The following is a 17,140-nucleotide window of genomic DNA, read 5'->3' as shown; positions in this document are numbered from 1 at the left end:
AAAGAGCTTGATATTTCCAAGGAAGGGTGCATGGCCTTATTTTGGTCTAGTGCCACAACTACATCTTTAACTGGAAGATCCTGGTACTTGATTTTGTTTCATCTCTATTCCAAACAATACTGCTTATTATTAACTGAGTTAGAGTCAAGATTTTGTCCTCTTAAAGAACTTGGAACTACCAGATCTCCTTCTCCGTTAGAAACCTGAGAAATTATTTTAAAAATATCCATTCCCTCGGTGCATCTGCTCTGATGTCTAGCAATTGTTCAGAAAACAGGGCTGTTCTCTTGATAACCAGTAGGGTGTGTGTATGTGTGTATCTTCAAGTCAGTGTTGTCATCCTGCCAAGACAACTTTCTGCAGTTTTCTTGGCAAGATTTCAGAAGTGCCATTGCCTTCTCCCAAATGGAAAGTGTCTAGCCCACAGTCACCCAATTGGCTTTGTGTCAACAAAACAAGATTAGAATTAATGATCTTCTGATTTATAGGTACCTGTGGAACATATATCTCTTCATTCACTCCTACCTTGTACAAAATTTCTTTTTTGCTGTTACCTATGATACTTTCTCACAAGTTTGATTGCAACCATTATGAGTCATTTGACATATTGGAAGACCAATCAATCAGAATAAACTGGAAGGGACTTTGGAGGTCTTCTAATCCAATCCCCTGCCCAAGCAGGATACTCTATATCATTTCAGATAGGTTGACTAGCATACACAAGGTTTTCATAAGACAATAACTAGATGAAGAAAAAATACCTTAAAAATAATTTTCAGGAATTGGTGAGTATTGCTACTCTTATTTGGTTGATCTTTGTCTCAGAAGACTAAAATAGGCTCTCCAGTTCTGACTCAAAATGTGTTAGAATTGACTTTTTACTATTGATTTCCTTTCTTATTTTCTGTAGTACAATAGCTTTCAATTATTAATTATTTTAATATTTTATTTTAATGTTGCTTCTGCTTTTAATTCTATTACATATTAATACACCTTTGGAAATACAACTTGAATGTTTATATAAACTAAAGAAGTGAATAGAAATGTGGTAAAATATCACACAAATTATATATCAATAATTTTACTGAGGTAAAATTAATATTAAATAAATTAAAAGGCTCTGTTACATTATTATTGAGTTAAAAATTGTTGCATCATTTTCAGAAGTAGCCATAAAATACAGCTTTATCATGATATCTATATAAACATAACTAAGAATGCTATTATGTAAACATTTTGTCTTAGCTATCTTTTGAGCTCTAATAGCAATGGGGAAAATCCTTATATATATATCTTGACTTTTATACCACTGCAAATGCATCAAACATATATTCAAGAGATTTACTATTTACTTTCTTTAACAGTGATTTATCCAGAGCATTAATGGTTTGAATAAAACCATTATTTTTATTCTCTTGGATGTACTACATTCAAATTAGCATACATTGTATTACAATGATGATAATTGGCTGTAAAATTAGGAAACAGACATGCAAGAAAAAATAAGTTTTAGAGCACCTACAAATCCTTCAAAAGTGTCATTTCTCTCTTTAAATATAGACTCATTCTGCATTACCATTAAAACATATTTCCAACTGATTGCAGTCAATGTTAAGGAAGATGCATAAATTACATGAATGGCCATAAATGGCAATTTAAAGGATTTAAGTTTGGCTAGATAATGGTCTCAGCTTTTTAAATAAATTGGTAAGTACAGTGCTTAATATATATGTATTTTCCTCTTTGTTCTAGGCACAATCAAATCAATATTCAACCACCCCAGACTCCAGCTCCCCCATTAGGATATGTCTCTGGAACATTAATATCAGATTTTGAAGCAGACATTCCAGAGGATGAAGATGAGGATGATATTGAAGAAGAGGCTATAGAAATCACAAGGCCATTACGAGACCTAGAGCATAGTTCAGGCTGCAGCATGGACAATCTTGACAGTTCTGTGACAGGTATAAAAAGAACACCAATAAGCCCTATTTGTGAATGCAGAAAAATGTGATAAATAATAAACTGTGAGTTACAAAATCAAAAACAAGCAAAAATAATCTAAGGTAACTCAATCTGAATTGATAATAAAATTACTATGGTAGAAATGGACAACATTTTTTGCCTTTGGAAGCCCAAGCATGCATAGTCCACATATGTGATTTAAGTTATTTTGATGTATTTAGTTATTTAATGTTTGCAACCACACTGCTTTTCAAACTATTTAAGTATAAAGATTTCAAAACTAAATGTACTTTAAATCCAATCTAAGGCCTTTATTTGAAATAGTGATTTCTTAGTGTACCTGTATGCTAAGTGATTTGCCTCAATTTTCTTAGAACTTCTGGCATAATTTTTAAACAAAAATTCTCCATATTTCTCCATATACCCCAAGTTAGCAATAGACCATATACCAAAACATCAGGTTTTTTAATGACTGCTTTTAATTTTATTATCATCTTGTAGATATAATTGATCTCCATATTTATAAAAGTTTATAAAAGCGAGTTGACAAACTTATTTTGTTAAGTTTGTCAACTCGTCAAGCCTGGCTTACTCTCGAGTTGCCATAGGCAAGGGGGATGGGAAAATGGCAAAGCAGCACGACAACCAAAAACAAAAGCACATTCCAGACATATCTATGTCAAGGCTGTCTCCCAGGGTTACCCACAGCGGCCGGAGGGGAGTGATCTCTATAACCCGCAAAATTGTTCCATTGGCGAATGTGATTGGTGACATACCCTGGGAGGCGGGGGGAAACAGGGTCAGGTCTGGGTTGTAAATTACGTGGGGTCAGAGTTGGCTTCACTTGGAAGGTGCCGTGAAGCTCCTAATAAATAACTGGATTTCTTTTGAAGCTTGGCTAGGGCATCCGTCAGAACCCTGACAAAGTTTTAGGTTTTAGAACAAAGAACATTAATATATGCTAACCCTAACAGTAAATCGTAGGGCAACAATATTGTTGATGCCTACTGAGCCCGATATGTGGAACAACATTTCTAAATTAAAATATCCATATGAGTGGTAAATGCATATTACGGTACTTCTTTTCAGAACTCTTTTATGAAACCAAGTGAATCAAATATGTATGGGTCTGTCAATTATTATGGATGAAAACATCATGAACTTTATAAATGTGAGATTTTTAATTTGTAATGAAAAATAAATTGAAAGCATTTAACCTAATTTATTTTGTTTTGGAATTTCAGTATCATCCTTTATTTGTTCTTATTGCTGAAAATCACAAAAAGTTCTCAGATTTATTCAAGCTGTTAGTAAGCACTTAGAACATTGAGTAGTTGTTCAAATGTTGCAGAGCAGTAAAATAATAGGATAAAATGGCATTTTCCTGTGCTTCCATTACAGTTTTAAACACTAAAATTAATTTATGATCAGTCATCAATTCATTTACTTGCTATTTAATGCTAAATCCACTCTTGCAGATGAATCTGTATTCCTAGATCCATTAGGGTTGAGTATAATTCAGTTTTATAATATGATCTGTTAATTACCGCTTCATTTTTTAATGAGATAAAAAAAATATCATTTAGGTCCCTTGTTTTGGAGCACACTTATGAGCAACGAGCATCTTATTTCTACCAATTACATAGAACTTTATAGAAAATAAATGTACAAAAATAACAATTAAAATATGTATTATTTATCTAAACATTTCCATATTATGATTCTAATAATTTAATGGAAGTAATTATGATATCACAGTTACCAGGGATACAAAAACGGCGCTATCAGTAGCACAAATACTGCATTACTGAGTTCACTGGATATTTTTTTATTTATTTAAATGATTTATATGGCCACCCAACCTTCAAAAAAAAACTTTGGGTGGCTATCCTAGGATTAAAAACATAGAACAAAAGAGCCAACCAAGAGAAAAACAGGAAAGCACCACATAGCCCAGGTCGAATCATGATGGCCATAAAACAAACAAAATAGGTTTTCAAAGCCTTCTCTTCTATTATACCTTTGAATAATATGAACATTGTAGGCAATCATACTATTGGCATTATTGATACTTATGGTATATCACCCAGTTAGCCAGATGCAGCGCAAAAGTTTGAAAGTTTCTCAGAAAATAAAATGCTCCCCTTGTTACCTTTCTGGTAGTTCCTCCTATAAAATAGGTAGTTCCTTAAATGAAAATATTTTAAGAATGTTTTTTTTTTTTATTTTAGGCAAACCACATTCTGCTTCTCAGAAACTTCGCCCAACCAGCCCATTTTCTACTGACAGCAATACTAGCATAATCCAGAATCAGAGTCAAAGGCCTAGGCCTAATCCTACCAAAAAACAGCCATCCTTGCCTCATCGTAGAGAAGGCATGGCAGACGGTAAGTTCCCTGATTTAAAACTATTTCAGTGGCTTGTCAAAAATAAATCCACTGTTTTTGTTATAAATGTTTATGAAAATACAATTAGTGATCTAATTGTATGTTTGCATCTTTGTTCACTATCAGAAAATAACAAATTATGACTGGGCTTGGCATGTAAAAATTGTTCTGTTGCAAACTTCAGAACAATATTCAGGCTTTAGGTAGCTTTAGGTAATTGTTATTTATTTATGTATACATTTAAAACATAAGGATAATTTCAAAGCTAAGTTTTAAGTCAACTGTTTCTTTTATATTGTGTTCTTTCTGTCACACAAATACAGTATACGTTCTCTGTGTTTCATATCTGCCCATATACTTGGTCAATTAAAGCTCAATATCCTCTTTAATTCTATACATTTAGAGATTATATCATGTTCTCAGGTTTGTGCAAGGCCCTTGCCTTTTTAAAAACCATGTACTATAATTGTGTATGTATATGAAAGAGACTTTGGCCACTTATCATATGGTATTTTACATTAAGGCTTACATGACTTTTTCAGAAATCTGAGAGGTATTTTGATGCATTATTACCAGCATTCTACAATGTAGCCTTATAAATGCAAGGCTGCAATGTAGCCTTCAGTGCAGCTAAAACCTGCAAAGCCTTACATACACAAACACATTTTTCTCCATCTCAACAAGTTAACCTAATCCTTTAAATATTAAATTATTGGCTAAACTTAATATATAAGCTTGTATATCCATTTTTTATTATCCTATCATTCCTATCTGTGGAGAAAAAAGTTTCAATAGTTTTTGTTTGTCTTGACCCACGTAATGGTAAAGGCTATATCTTTGAGCAAATAGGTATAATTCTGGCTTTGTCCAACCTGACATCAGAAAATAACTGGTTGCTGAAAGACAAGTTTCTTTGTAGACTAACCAGCATTTCTAACACATACTCATTGTCAATTACCTTGTATCATTTCACTTAAGATGTTTTAACAGATTGTGTGTGATTATTGCTATTCTTAGTTCATAAGATTATTTACCAAATCTTAGATTATTTTCTAACTGTAAATGAATACTTTAATTTCAACCATAATAATACAAAGACCATCAATAGATTTAAATTCAATGTAATTCGCTCTGATCTTAATTGAAGGAAATATGACTTTTGCAATAGAGTAGTAAATGTCTGGAACAATCTACCTGATCCTGTTGTTAGTCTCTCTAATCCCCATATCTTTTACCGTAAACTGCCTACAATGGACCTTTCATGTTTCTTAAGAGGTCCCTAAGGGGGCGTGAATAAGCGCACCAGCATCCCTACTGTCCCTGTCCTACTGTTCCCAATCATATGTAATCATTCTATGTGTTTATGGCTGTCTTGCCAATTTAAATCCTTTTTTTTTTGTGCCAAAAAAATTCCATGTCTCCATGTCTGTGTCTACTCTGTTACTTGTTTCCTTGTATTTGTTGGCAAATTAAATAAATAAATAAATATGAGCCTGTTTAGTTTTATCAAAATCAGCTAACACTAACTAGGTGCTTTTATTACAAATGTGTAATAAGAAATATAGATTATTTCGGCCAACTAAAATTGTTTTTCTGATAAAATATATCACCTGGCTAAATTCAGTAAAATATATAAAGCTCAACAATTTTAATAGACAATATTAATAAAGCCCTTCGTTTTTTGTTATATAGTTTAAAATGTTTCAGTGAATTTTATAAAACTATTTACATTTTTTAGATCTTCCACCACCACCAGACCCACCTCCTGGTCAGGGAATGAGGCAACAGATAGGTACTGGCCAACGTGGGGGTTCAACAGAAAGAAAAGGAAGCTCTTTAGAGCGACAGCACACAACCAACATAGATGAAACAAAGTGTTCTTTGGATCGTCAAGCTAGAACATCACTAGAGTGGCAACGGCAAACCCAGGATTGGCTAACCTCCACAGAACTTCAAGGCCAGCAAAAGCAAGCCTTTGGATCAGGTGTGTAATTGTACATCTCAGAGCAGCTTAGGCAATTCCCTAAACCTGTTATAATGTACTATTAATTTGCTTACACATGGTGAAGGTCAAGGCTTACATAGCAACAAAGGATGTCAATTAGCATTTGACATCCATTGTTATTTGTTCTTGCAATGGTGAAGTTTGAGTGCACCTAACAGCTAACATTCTGATTGCATGCTTTCTTTCAAGAATTAATAATGCTGTTATTCTATACACCTGAAGCATTTATTTATTATCTGATCAATTATCTTTAAAGCATATATTTATTGTGTTTTTTTAAGCCACAGATCTAGAGTTTTTGCATGCTTAGTGCACTAAATATCCTTGCGTTCATTAACAAACATGATTCATATAATTCAGAACAGATTTCAATTATGAACTATGAACTAAATATTTAAATATTGCTTTACCACCATCTTGTTTGTTTTCTACTGGAATCAATAGAATTTAAATGTATTAATCTTGACAGAATTTTACTTCTAGGTGATACACTTTTCCCAATAATTTTGTTAAGCTTTATATTAAAACTATAAATCTAATATAAGAACCTAACACAAAAATGTATTACAAAAGAAACAGAAATATTTAAGTTTAGAAAAAGAATCAACTACCAAGAAAAAAGTAGTAAGAAAAATAAATTTCCACCTTCATACCTAGCAAGTATAGCTCAGGCTGGTAAAGCCTGTTATTAAGAACACAGAGCCTGCAATTACTGCAGGTTCAAGCCCGGCCCAAGGTTGACTCAGCCTTCCATCCTTTATAAGGTAGGTAAAATGAGGACACAGATTGTTGGGGGGGCAATAAGTTGACTTCGTAAAAATATACAAATAGAATGAGACTATTGCCTTATACACTGTAAGCCGCCCTGAGTCTTCGGAGAAGGGCGGGGTATAAATGTAAACAAAAAAAAACAAAAAAAAAGTATATTCCTTATTAACAACTTATCATTGTCTCTTAAAATACAACCAAATGTATCTTCATCCTACAACTCTTCTTATTTTGTATAAATTCACCTCTAAATCTTCAACATTCCTTATTAATCAGCAAGGTTCCAGTAAAAAATTGAAAGAAAACCTAAGAACATTATATAGTACTCCTTTCTATTTAATCAAAATATCCTTTATCTTCCCCTCAGTAATCAAACTGTAATCCAAAGTAACAAACATTACAAAAATTAAGAAATATATCAAAAGCACATATCAAAAATAATAACGTTAGTTCAAGATAACCATTAAGTATCACCAGAGGTTTCCTTGCTCCAGCCATCCTCAAGTCTTGGTGAAGTTCTAGCCCCTATTTTTTCCTGCTATTTTTATTTCTCACAAATGAAGGCAAATATGCGTGTCCTAAGATAATGTTGCCAGGATCAAATCTGGCTTGGTCACCAGGACCAGATATTTTGTCTTCTGAGCTTTCGGACTAGTGCTGGAGCCCATCCTCAGGGAACTTCTCTCTAGCAGTTTTTATTTTTATTTCTTCTTTTGGAAATTTTGTCATCTTTATCCAAGTCCATCTTTAATTTCCATGTAATAATTCTAGTACATCTCTTTATTCCAATTTTAAAAGATAATCTACATGTTATAGAATGGAATGGAATGGAGCTGGAAGGGACCTTGGAGTTCTTCTAGTCTAGCACTCTGCTCAAGCAGGAGAACCTATACTATTTCAGATAAGTGACTTCTAGTCTCTTCTTAAAAATCTCCAGTGATGGAGTGTCAACGATTTCTGAAGGCAAGCTGTTCCACTGGTTAATTGTCCTCACTGTTAGGAAGTTTCTCCTTAATTCCAGGTTGCTTCTCTCTTTGGCTAGTTTCCAGCCATGTTTCTTGCCCTCTGGTGTATCGTAGAATAATTTGACCCCCTTTTTTTGATATATTATTTGTATGTCCTTAATTTTTAAATGATCATTCTGTTCCATTGGTAAATCTAGTATATCTATTTATTTCTTATAATTTTTAACTACACCTTAAATTCCATTTTGGTTATCTTTAAGGGTTTTTTTTTAATATCTGCTTTCGATTCCAGTATAGAATCAAAAAGTCATGCATTTCTTGAACCCAAGAATCAGATATTTCTTTTAAACTCTATAATACGCCCCACACACACACGCACAAAATAGAGATCTTACAAAGCTGAAAGCACATTATTTTCTTTCTTTTTAAACAGATTGAAGAGAGATTCACAAAGTGACTGGTAAATTTGCTGTTCCAAAGATTTTTAAATCTTAAAGGAATAATAAAATAAAATAAAAGTCTGAAGTGATTAAAAATATGGCGTCGGTCAAACCTTAAGTCCAGGAAAGGCTGCACTTATGGCTCAGAGCACAATAGAATCCATGAGTCCCAGCTGATTGCAATCGGCTGCAAAAACAGCAGTTCCTGACATCTACTCGTAAAAACAGGTCTTCAAAGTACAAATGGTTAATCAAAACATGTTCCGAAGAGAATTTCAGGAATCTAGATCTAACATCCAGCAGCTTTTTAGGCTATAAAGTAGAGAAAAATGTTGGGCATTGGTTCACTGTTCCTCACCAGAAGCCTGGAATTTTATTCTTAAATTGTAACAGATTCTATAGACCTATGGTAAGAAACACTGAATGTGATCTTGTAACAGAGCTCAATATTAAAGCATAGAAAATGTTTATTGGTAACATTTTAGTTTTTTTATACAAGTCAATCAAATAATTTCCCAAGTACTAATATCTTTGTAAATAATACCAAGTAAGTAATTAAATATGCTGATTGTATCTTAATTGAAAATTTATCATAATTCTAGTGGTGAAGAAAAACATTTTTGTACACTGAGCAACAATAGTTACTCAGTCATCAACTATTATCTGGGTTTGCAAATTGTATATTTTTTTCTATTTATTTAAGGCACTGTGTTTTGTTTTCATTATGAGCAGTTTAATTTTAGAATGAATATATGTGTTCCTTTGAGCAAAATGCAACTCCTAATTATTGCCTGAACTAATCCTTGAAATTTCCTTGGCAAGATTTTTTTCAGAAAAGGGTTGCAATCTTCTGGAGAGCAAATAATCCAAGGTCACCCAGCTGGCTCTGAACCTAAACAAGTCTAGAACTCATGGTCCCCATATTTCTAGGCCGGTGCCTTCACTAATGCACTAAACAAAGAGATGTTTGAGCAAAAGGGATGCATATATTTCTCTTTCCACAGTTTTAGTTATTTAGTTATGGATTATTGCAATGCTCTCTACATGGGGCTGCCCTTGAGGTGCACCCGGAGGCTGCAGTTAGTCCAGAATGCGGCTGCGCGAGTAGTAACGGGAGCCACTCGTGGCTCCCACGTAACATCACTGCTGCGCAGTCTGCACTGGCTTCCTGTGGTCTTTCGGGTGCGCTTCAAGATTCTGGTTACCACCTTTAAAGCGCTCCATGGCTTAGGACCCGGGTACTTACGAGACCGCCTGCTGTTACCTTATGCCTCCCACCGACCCGTACGCTCTCACAGAGAGGGTCTTCTCAGGGTGCCGTCCGCCAAACAGTGTCGGCTGGCGGCCCCCAGGAGCAGGGCCTTCTCTGTTGGAGCTCCGACGCTCTGGAACGAACTTCCCCCTGGCTTACGCCAAGTGCCTGATCTTCGGACCTTTCGCCGTGAACTAAAAACATATTTATTTATTCAAGCGGGACTGGCATAATAGTTTTACTATTTTAAATTGGGTTTTTATTGTTTTAGGGTTTTAAATTTTTAAATTTTAATGTCGGCCTTTTTTGTAATTTGCTTTGTTTTAAATTCTGGTTTTAATTGTATATATATTGAGTTTTATCCTTGGCTGTACACTGCCCTGAGTCCTTCGGGAGAAGGGCGGTATAAAAATCTAATAAATAAATAAATAAATAAATAAATTTTAAAGTATCAGGCAAGTCTATTAAATTCATCTCTACATTTAGCTATTTTGAATGAAATATATATACATTTCCAATTCCCAAAACTTAGTAGTTACTCAAATTGTTGAAACTGAATGTAAGATTTCATGTACATAAGTGAGTTTCTTGATTCCTAATGCACAAGCCAATTTCAAAATTTGTATATGTGAATCACATTATATCCAAATTCTTCTCATTACGTTTTCAGAAGAGACATTGGTGCCATATAGCAAGCCTAGCTTCCCATCCCCAGGTGGTCACAGCTCTTCAGGTACAGCATCTTCTAAAGGATCAACTGGACCCAAAAAAGTAGATGTCATGAAAGGAGGTCATCAGCGCAACATGAGCGACCTCATTGATGTAGGATATATTGGATTAAACAATCAAGGACAGTTTTCTGATGAATTATGTAAGAATATTTTGCAATCAAACAAACAAAAATGTTTAAAATTAGAATAGAAGAAAAATGTTTACTTCTCTGTGTTAGTGGATAGTCATGGGAAAACTATCCTTAACAACATATCAATCTATAATATGCTGTAACATGTTTTACATGTTTAATAATGTAAATCACAATATTATGAATTTAAACAAGTATGCACATTATTTTCTATCTGAATGTTAGTATAAATAGTAATGTGCCATATTTCTCAATCAGTGATTGTTCTTGTTTAGTTTTCTTGGGTTTGTAGGGCACAAAGACAATGTTTCATAAAGCTATATTATAGCCTTGTTCTTTAATAAGCAAGAAACAAACCAGTATGTAGGAAAAACTGAAAAGCTAAAAATACAAGCTGACAATACAAGTTAACTTTCTATAAATTTATAACAGATAACTAAGAACAATAAACAGCTTCCATTAATGTTGTGACTTTTAGTACAGGAAGCTCTCTCTATATAACATAATTACTTAGATTCTTAGATTCAATGTCATAGACTTTTTTCATTATTAATTCTTTATTAATTATATCAATAATTCAAAAATTATTGAAAAGAAAATAAAACACAAAAAATTCTACTGAGGTTAATTGATACACTTACTTTCTTGCTTCTGAATCTCTTTTTAGTCCATATAGTTTTGCTATGTTTAATATAAATGTAATATAATTTAATATTAATATAAAAAGTAATTATTGATTTCCTAGTTTTATTACATATATACATTATAAATATATAATATGCATGACAGAGAAGGGAAGAACAAAACATTTTTTAACTATCCATTTGGAAGTTCTTGATTTTATTTAATTTAATCATTTTCTCTAAGTATTTAACATTTCTGAAAAGTAAACTATTAACTACAGTAGACAACTACTGCTTACAGCATATAATTTACATTCCATGGTAAAGAGTTTTACACACACACACACAATCTAAAGTTATGGGAGGAATTTGCTCCCTTTATTTGTTCTCTCCCTTATTTTTATAAAAGTAGAATATTTATATAAGCTGTATAAATGAATAAACCTAAAAGCTTTGGGCATATACCAAAATGTGAACATTTGATAATATTACAATATACTTAGTAACAATGAAGAAAAAGCTTTAAAATATGCAAATGGGAAATGCATTTATAGCTCTGTGCAATAGAGAACAGTCTAGACATAATTGCATTTTCCTAATTTCTGTGTAGAAACAATGTATACAGCCTGAAAGCAAAACACAAAATGCCAATCATTAGGGGGTACTTCTTTATTTTGTCCATAAATGATTCAACTGAATGAACATGATCCTTTTTTAAAATTATGAGTGACAATGTAAAAAATGTGTATTTCAGCCCTACATATAAGAACCTTAATATTTTGGGGATGAGATCACAGTTGATCTCTGATACGGTATTTTCTGTCACATTTTAAAATTCTGAACTGTATAAAATAACATTTGAAATGTGAAGTAATATAGCTTGGATACATATTACATGTAAATTTCAGTTACAATTGGGTCATAATTATTCAATTATAGAATAAATTAGGTCAATTTATTTTACTCAAGTTAAAATTCTATTTTAATAATAGTTTTGCTCTACATCCATCCCTCTTTTTTCCAGAAATTTTAAATATTAAGAAATATGCATTGGTGTTAGACTGTCCAAAGTTTTTACTCTTATTAAATTACATTACTGCTCCCAATATTAATTTCAAGTATCAAAATATTTTAATATTTTTAATTCACACGCACTAAGTACCTTGATGGATGAATGTATCTTTTCTTTTATGTACACTGAGAGCATATGCACCAAGACAAATTCCTTGTGTGTCCAATCACACTTGGCCAATAAAAAATTCTATTCTATTCTATTCTATTTAAAATGTTATTTTAACCTAAATTTTTGATCAATATATGCTTAAATCATAAAACAAATGCATAAAACTTTAAATTAAAGTGGCTGAAAACATTATCTTGTTCTTGTTTTTTTGTTTAACAGAGTAGTTGAAAAGAAACATCTCCAGCTGCTTTCAAGGCCATCAAGTCTCAACTCATGGAAGTGATGACACTAAACAGTGCAATGAACATTTTCTTTATTTATGTACTTACTATTAAAGGAACTGTAAATGCAATGTAAAGAAACACAGCCACACATATCCCACAGATATTCTGCCCGTGTTCTTCTTTTACACCTTTCACTTTAAACTCTTTCTTATTAAGCATATATACCAGGAAAAAAATCACCCTGCAGGGTGAAATAAATTTCCCTTGTACATAATTTCTTTTTCTTGCATTGCTATGCAAACTCACCTTCATTTAGCTATGTTCATATTATTGTCTGTCCTTCTTGGTCTGTTGTACTATATGTGAATTAATAGGCTGTGGTGCCATATAATAACTTTTAATTGTGTAACATTTTATGTTTGAAGTTTGCACTGCAATTTTTTGTTGGTGATAAGCACAAAACTTTTATGCCTCGTGTCATGAAGAAGAAGAAGATTGAATGTGAAAGGAGTCTATGTACTGTAAGCTATGTTGGATAATGCTGGATGTAATGAATTATGTTAGGTGGTTTTCCATTTGGGTGTAGAATTAGGAAGATGACTGGCAAAACTGATGTTAGCAAGAGTTGATTGGGACATCAGGAATGGAATACCATCTGAAATCGCAAGTAATGTTGCTTTTATCGTTTAAAGAAAAAGGTCAAATGATGGAAGTATCAGTTTCAAGATCAGATTAGAATATGAAAGCCTCCTATCTTCTTAGTATCAGTTTTTCATTTATTCAGTACAGTTGCACTCACTACAAAGGAAGGAAGTTAAGATGTTTCACTAAAGCTGTTTTTATACTACTTTTTATTTTAGAAAAGAGTATTATAGTTGATTTGCTCTTCCATCTGAAGGTAGAGATCCAGTATGAACCATATGAAGGTAGAAAAATACTTAGCAAGACTTAAAGATGCAATTATCATTGAGATATCCAAGCTGCTTCCAAAAATCTACAGTATTCATCTTTTCAATACGTGCAGTAAAGATGAAGATGTAGAGCTACGTCACTTGAAATCCATGATCTAATTTTTCTTATGCAACTAATACATAATTTTGCTGTATTATTATCTGAAGCTGTAAGACATTGAAACCCATTTCATTTGTATTTAAATCTTGGGTTACAGTAATTGAAAAGAAAGATATGGCATATTCATGCTCAGTTTTAAATCAAGGTGTTTCTTTTTACCAATTCACTACATTACAGGAAACTGGTTTCAAAAAGGAAAAGAAGACATCTTTGACCTATTTTTGATGACTAAATTTCAAGCCTCTTCTTACAAAAACAATGCATGTTTATACACTTTTTAAATAAACCAAACTTGCTGTAAGTGGACATTAACAAAAGCATCCTGTCTCATCATTAATTTTCATGACGTTCTCCAGCTACTTGCCAGTTTTTCACATCTTTGTTAGAAATATTATACATGTATTCCAATGCATTAAATATTTTATTTGAAGTTTACATCAAAAAGCTTACCTTATTCATTCATATCATTATTACAAACATTCATATACGCAATTAGTTCCTATTGTTTATACTTTGCCTTGATGATCATATTACTGTTAAACAAAACACTTCTTGATCAAGCAAAGAAATATGCGTTCTTTTTCATTACATTACTTTAAGAATGTGATAAACTAAAATATTTTTAGTATAAATGGTAAATCAATATTGCAATAATTATTTCTTTTTATTTTAATTTAGTTCAGAGTATTGGCAAATCAGAAACAAAGAAAGATGCATTGAATCAGAATGCATGGAAGTTATGTAAAATGCTCAGTAATTGAAATGTTGGCCAGACATAGAACATTCATAAATGTAAAAAAAAACCATTTTTCTATCCTGAATTCTGTATATTAAAAATGAATATATATATGCTAGTATAAGTAGAATGGATACAAAAAAATCTTAATATAGTTTCATATAATAACGATACAAAAAGCTGCTTTGAAGGAGAAAAGAACTCATTCTACTCACAGCCTACCAAAAATACAGCTATGTTTGGTTTGGAGCAATTTTAATGTACCTGTAGCCAGGGATTTTTCAATTAAATATTTCACAACACCAATCAGTTAAAAGTGACAAAGGATATTGAATTTGTATCATATATCACCTTAATTATTACACATTCCTTTCTTACTGTGAAATACTGGAATTGTGATGTACCGATGTACCAATAGCTAGGATATGGGATACAAGTCCATTGCACAAAAACATGTAGCTACCAAGTCTTGCAAGATTTGACATAACCCATGTATTCAAATGTCAAGCAGTCTTTGCCAATATTATCTGTGAACCCCTATGTGTTAGTACTTAGGCACCAAATCTCATGAATTTTCTTGTGAGAAAGTCACATTGCCAACAAGGTCTTTTCCCCTTAACCTCAACTTGAGAGATTTCTATGACTTAAACAGGCTTCAAGTTACAATCAGAATATATTTGCCTTGATTCTTGTTGCAACGTGCAGTTTTATAACTGAAAACTTGTGTAACTTTTTTAAATCCACAGAGTGACTGCAACTAACATCTAGGAAAAAGTAGGTATGTATTAAAATTACAGTGAAATCTGATTTGTAGAAATTCAGGATGCATAACTTTACAAGACAAGTGTGTATTTTGGATAGATCTGGAACTACACATTTGAAATCCTATTCTAAAAGAAAATATAAATTGGGATTTAAATAAACGTCCAATATTCACACTTTAAATTATCATGGATTGGATTTAAATTTCATTTACATATTACAGTAGAATTGTAGCCATTTCAATACTTAGATCCATGGTATTAACACTAGTATTTATCCTTTCTGTCCTGTTTGAAGTTAATAATTCCATGGCTATTATCATGCACTTTCATGCCAATCTTATTAGGTAGCATGCTAACAGTACTGAATATACTGAAATATATTCCTCTTGCTAAATTGAGTGAGCTATGAAAGTGGCTTCAACCATACATTTCCAAGTACTGTAAAAAATCAGACTTAATGGCTTATCCTAAGTGCAATATGTAAATGATAGAATCTTCAGAAATCTATTCAAGATAATGTGATATATCACAAGTTTTCAAGATGCAACATAAATTTAAAGGAATATAACAATATTTGATATTGTTATATTTGATAGCTCACTGTTTATACCTTGAATTTTATATAGTATGATCTTCCTGAGTATTTTAATTGGTTTTAGAAATATGTGTTGAGCTTTGGTGGAACACCTTATTGGCCAATTGTTCTTCACAATACAATGTGAACAAAAGTAGCCATCCCAGACTCTTCGTTAAATGTCTTGTTTTTTTAGTTCCAATTTTGTATCAGTAAAAAACAATCAGTTAAAATACGTAGTGCTATAATATCAGTCTATTATTCACTACTATAGAATTATCTTTACATTATTCTTAGGATGCTTTTAAAAAGATTTAATGTTTAACAGATGCTATTACTTTATCTCTTCTTTCTCTCCCTATTTCTCATTATGTAGTGTACTTCAAATAATCACAGAACCTATTTTTTAAAATGTGCAATTTGCCTTTTTTCTTTTTTTATAATTGAAGGAAACTTTTTTATAATTGAAAATATTTCTTATTCATAATGTGTCTAAAGAAAAGGAATGTGGTGGCAGCTCTTAAAACTGTTTTCTAATTTTTTTATATAAAATGATTCAGTTACAACAGTTTTTTCAGTCACATACACACAAAGAAGATGACCTCTTAATGTGTTTCATGTGTTAGTGAAGCAAAGTTTAATAGGCATAAAGTTGGTTAATCGTAATGTTAAGTGTGTATTGTATATCTACTGGGGAAAATAAACTTCCACATTTCAAAAAAAATTAAAGAAATTTTATTTAACACACTCAATATTTGATTGCATGAACATAACATTGCAATTTTATTCCTAAAATGTACTGTTGCATTTTTCTGTACCCCTAAAGTATCATTTCATAGCTATTCTACTGAAATCCAGACTGAAAATGGCACCCTATTAAAAGTCTTCCTAGCAAACACTATAAATGTATCAGAAAAGCTGTTGTATCATCCTTCTCTGCCCTTGCTACCATGGTACCTGATAGAGAATGAAAACCAGCTCCCTTAATTTAGTTATGTGACTTAGGACTGAAAAGGTTTGAGGCTCTTGAATGCCAATGTAGACCAGTCATGCATCATCAGAAGAAATTACTTGTGCTAACTTTGCCATCAAACTCATTCCTTTATATATGCATTGGGCTTTTACCATTAAATCAAACATTTACAGAAAATCTCTCTCTTCCCCCCCCCCGCCCACCTCTCTTTCTCCCTCCCTCCGCTTCCCTCCCTCCTGTTCCCTCACAGGAAGGAGGGAAGGAAGGAAGGAAAAAATACATCTGAGGGGGAAAAATGGAACATAGGGGAAAAACTTCAACAAAAGGAAAAAAAATGTAAAAATGCAG

The 17,140-nt window shown here is 32.4% G+C and overlaps 1 protein-coding gene across 9 annotated transcripts in view; it reads left to right on the top strand.

Annotated features, from left to right (window-relative positions):
- The window catches only part of ROBO2 (roundabout guidance receptor 2), a 668,594-nt gene extending 651,679 nt beyond the window's left edge, over window positions 1-16,915 (top strand). For 8 of the 9 annotated variants that reach the window (XM_058184864.1, XM_058184867.1, XM_058184862.1 and 5 more), the window contains 5 exons: window positions 1,753-1,964; window positions 4,197-4,352; window positions 6,091-6,336; window positions 10,453-10,653; window positions 12,670-16,914. In XM_058184864.1, the coding sequence (XP_058040847.1) occupies window positions 1,753-1,964; window positions 4,197-4,352; window positions 6,091-6,336; window positions 10,453-10,653; window positions 12,670-12,671 (817 nt within the window). In that variant the 3' untranslated portion in view covers window positions 12,672-16,914. Of the gene's footprint in view, window positions 1-1,752; window positions 1,965-4,196; window positions 4,353-6,090; window positions 6,337-10,452; window positions 10,654-12,669 lie in introns of all 9 variants that reach the window. The other variant, XM_058184861.1, reaches the window with a different exon arrangement.
- The last annotated feature ends 225 nt before the right edge of the window (window positions 16,916-17,140 follow it).

The sequence above is a fragment of the Ahaetulla prasina genome, chromosome 5 (genome assembly GCF_028640845.1).
Source record: "Ahaetulla prasina isolate Xishuangbanna chromosome 5, ASM2864084v1, whole genome shotgun sequence".
Lineage (NCBI taxonomy): Eukaryota > Metazoa > Chordata > Lepidosauria > Squamata > Colubridae > Ahaetulla > Ahaetulla prasina.
This window is presented reverse-complemented; position numbering and strand designations above follow the sequence as displayed.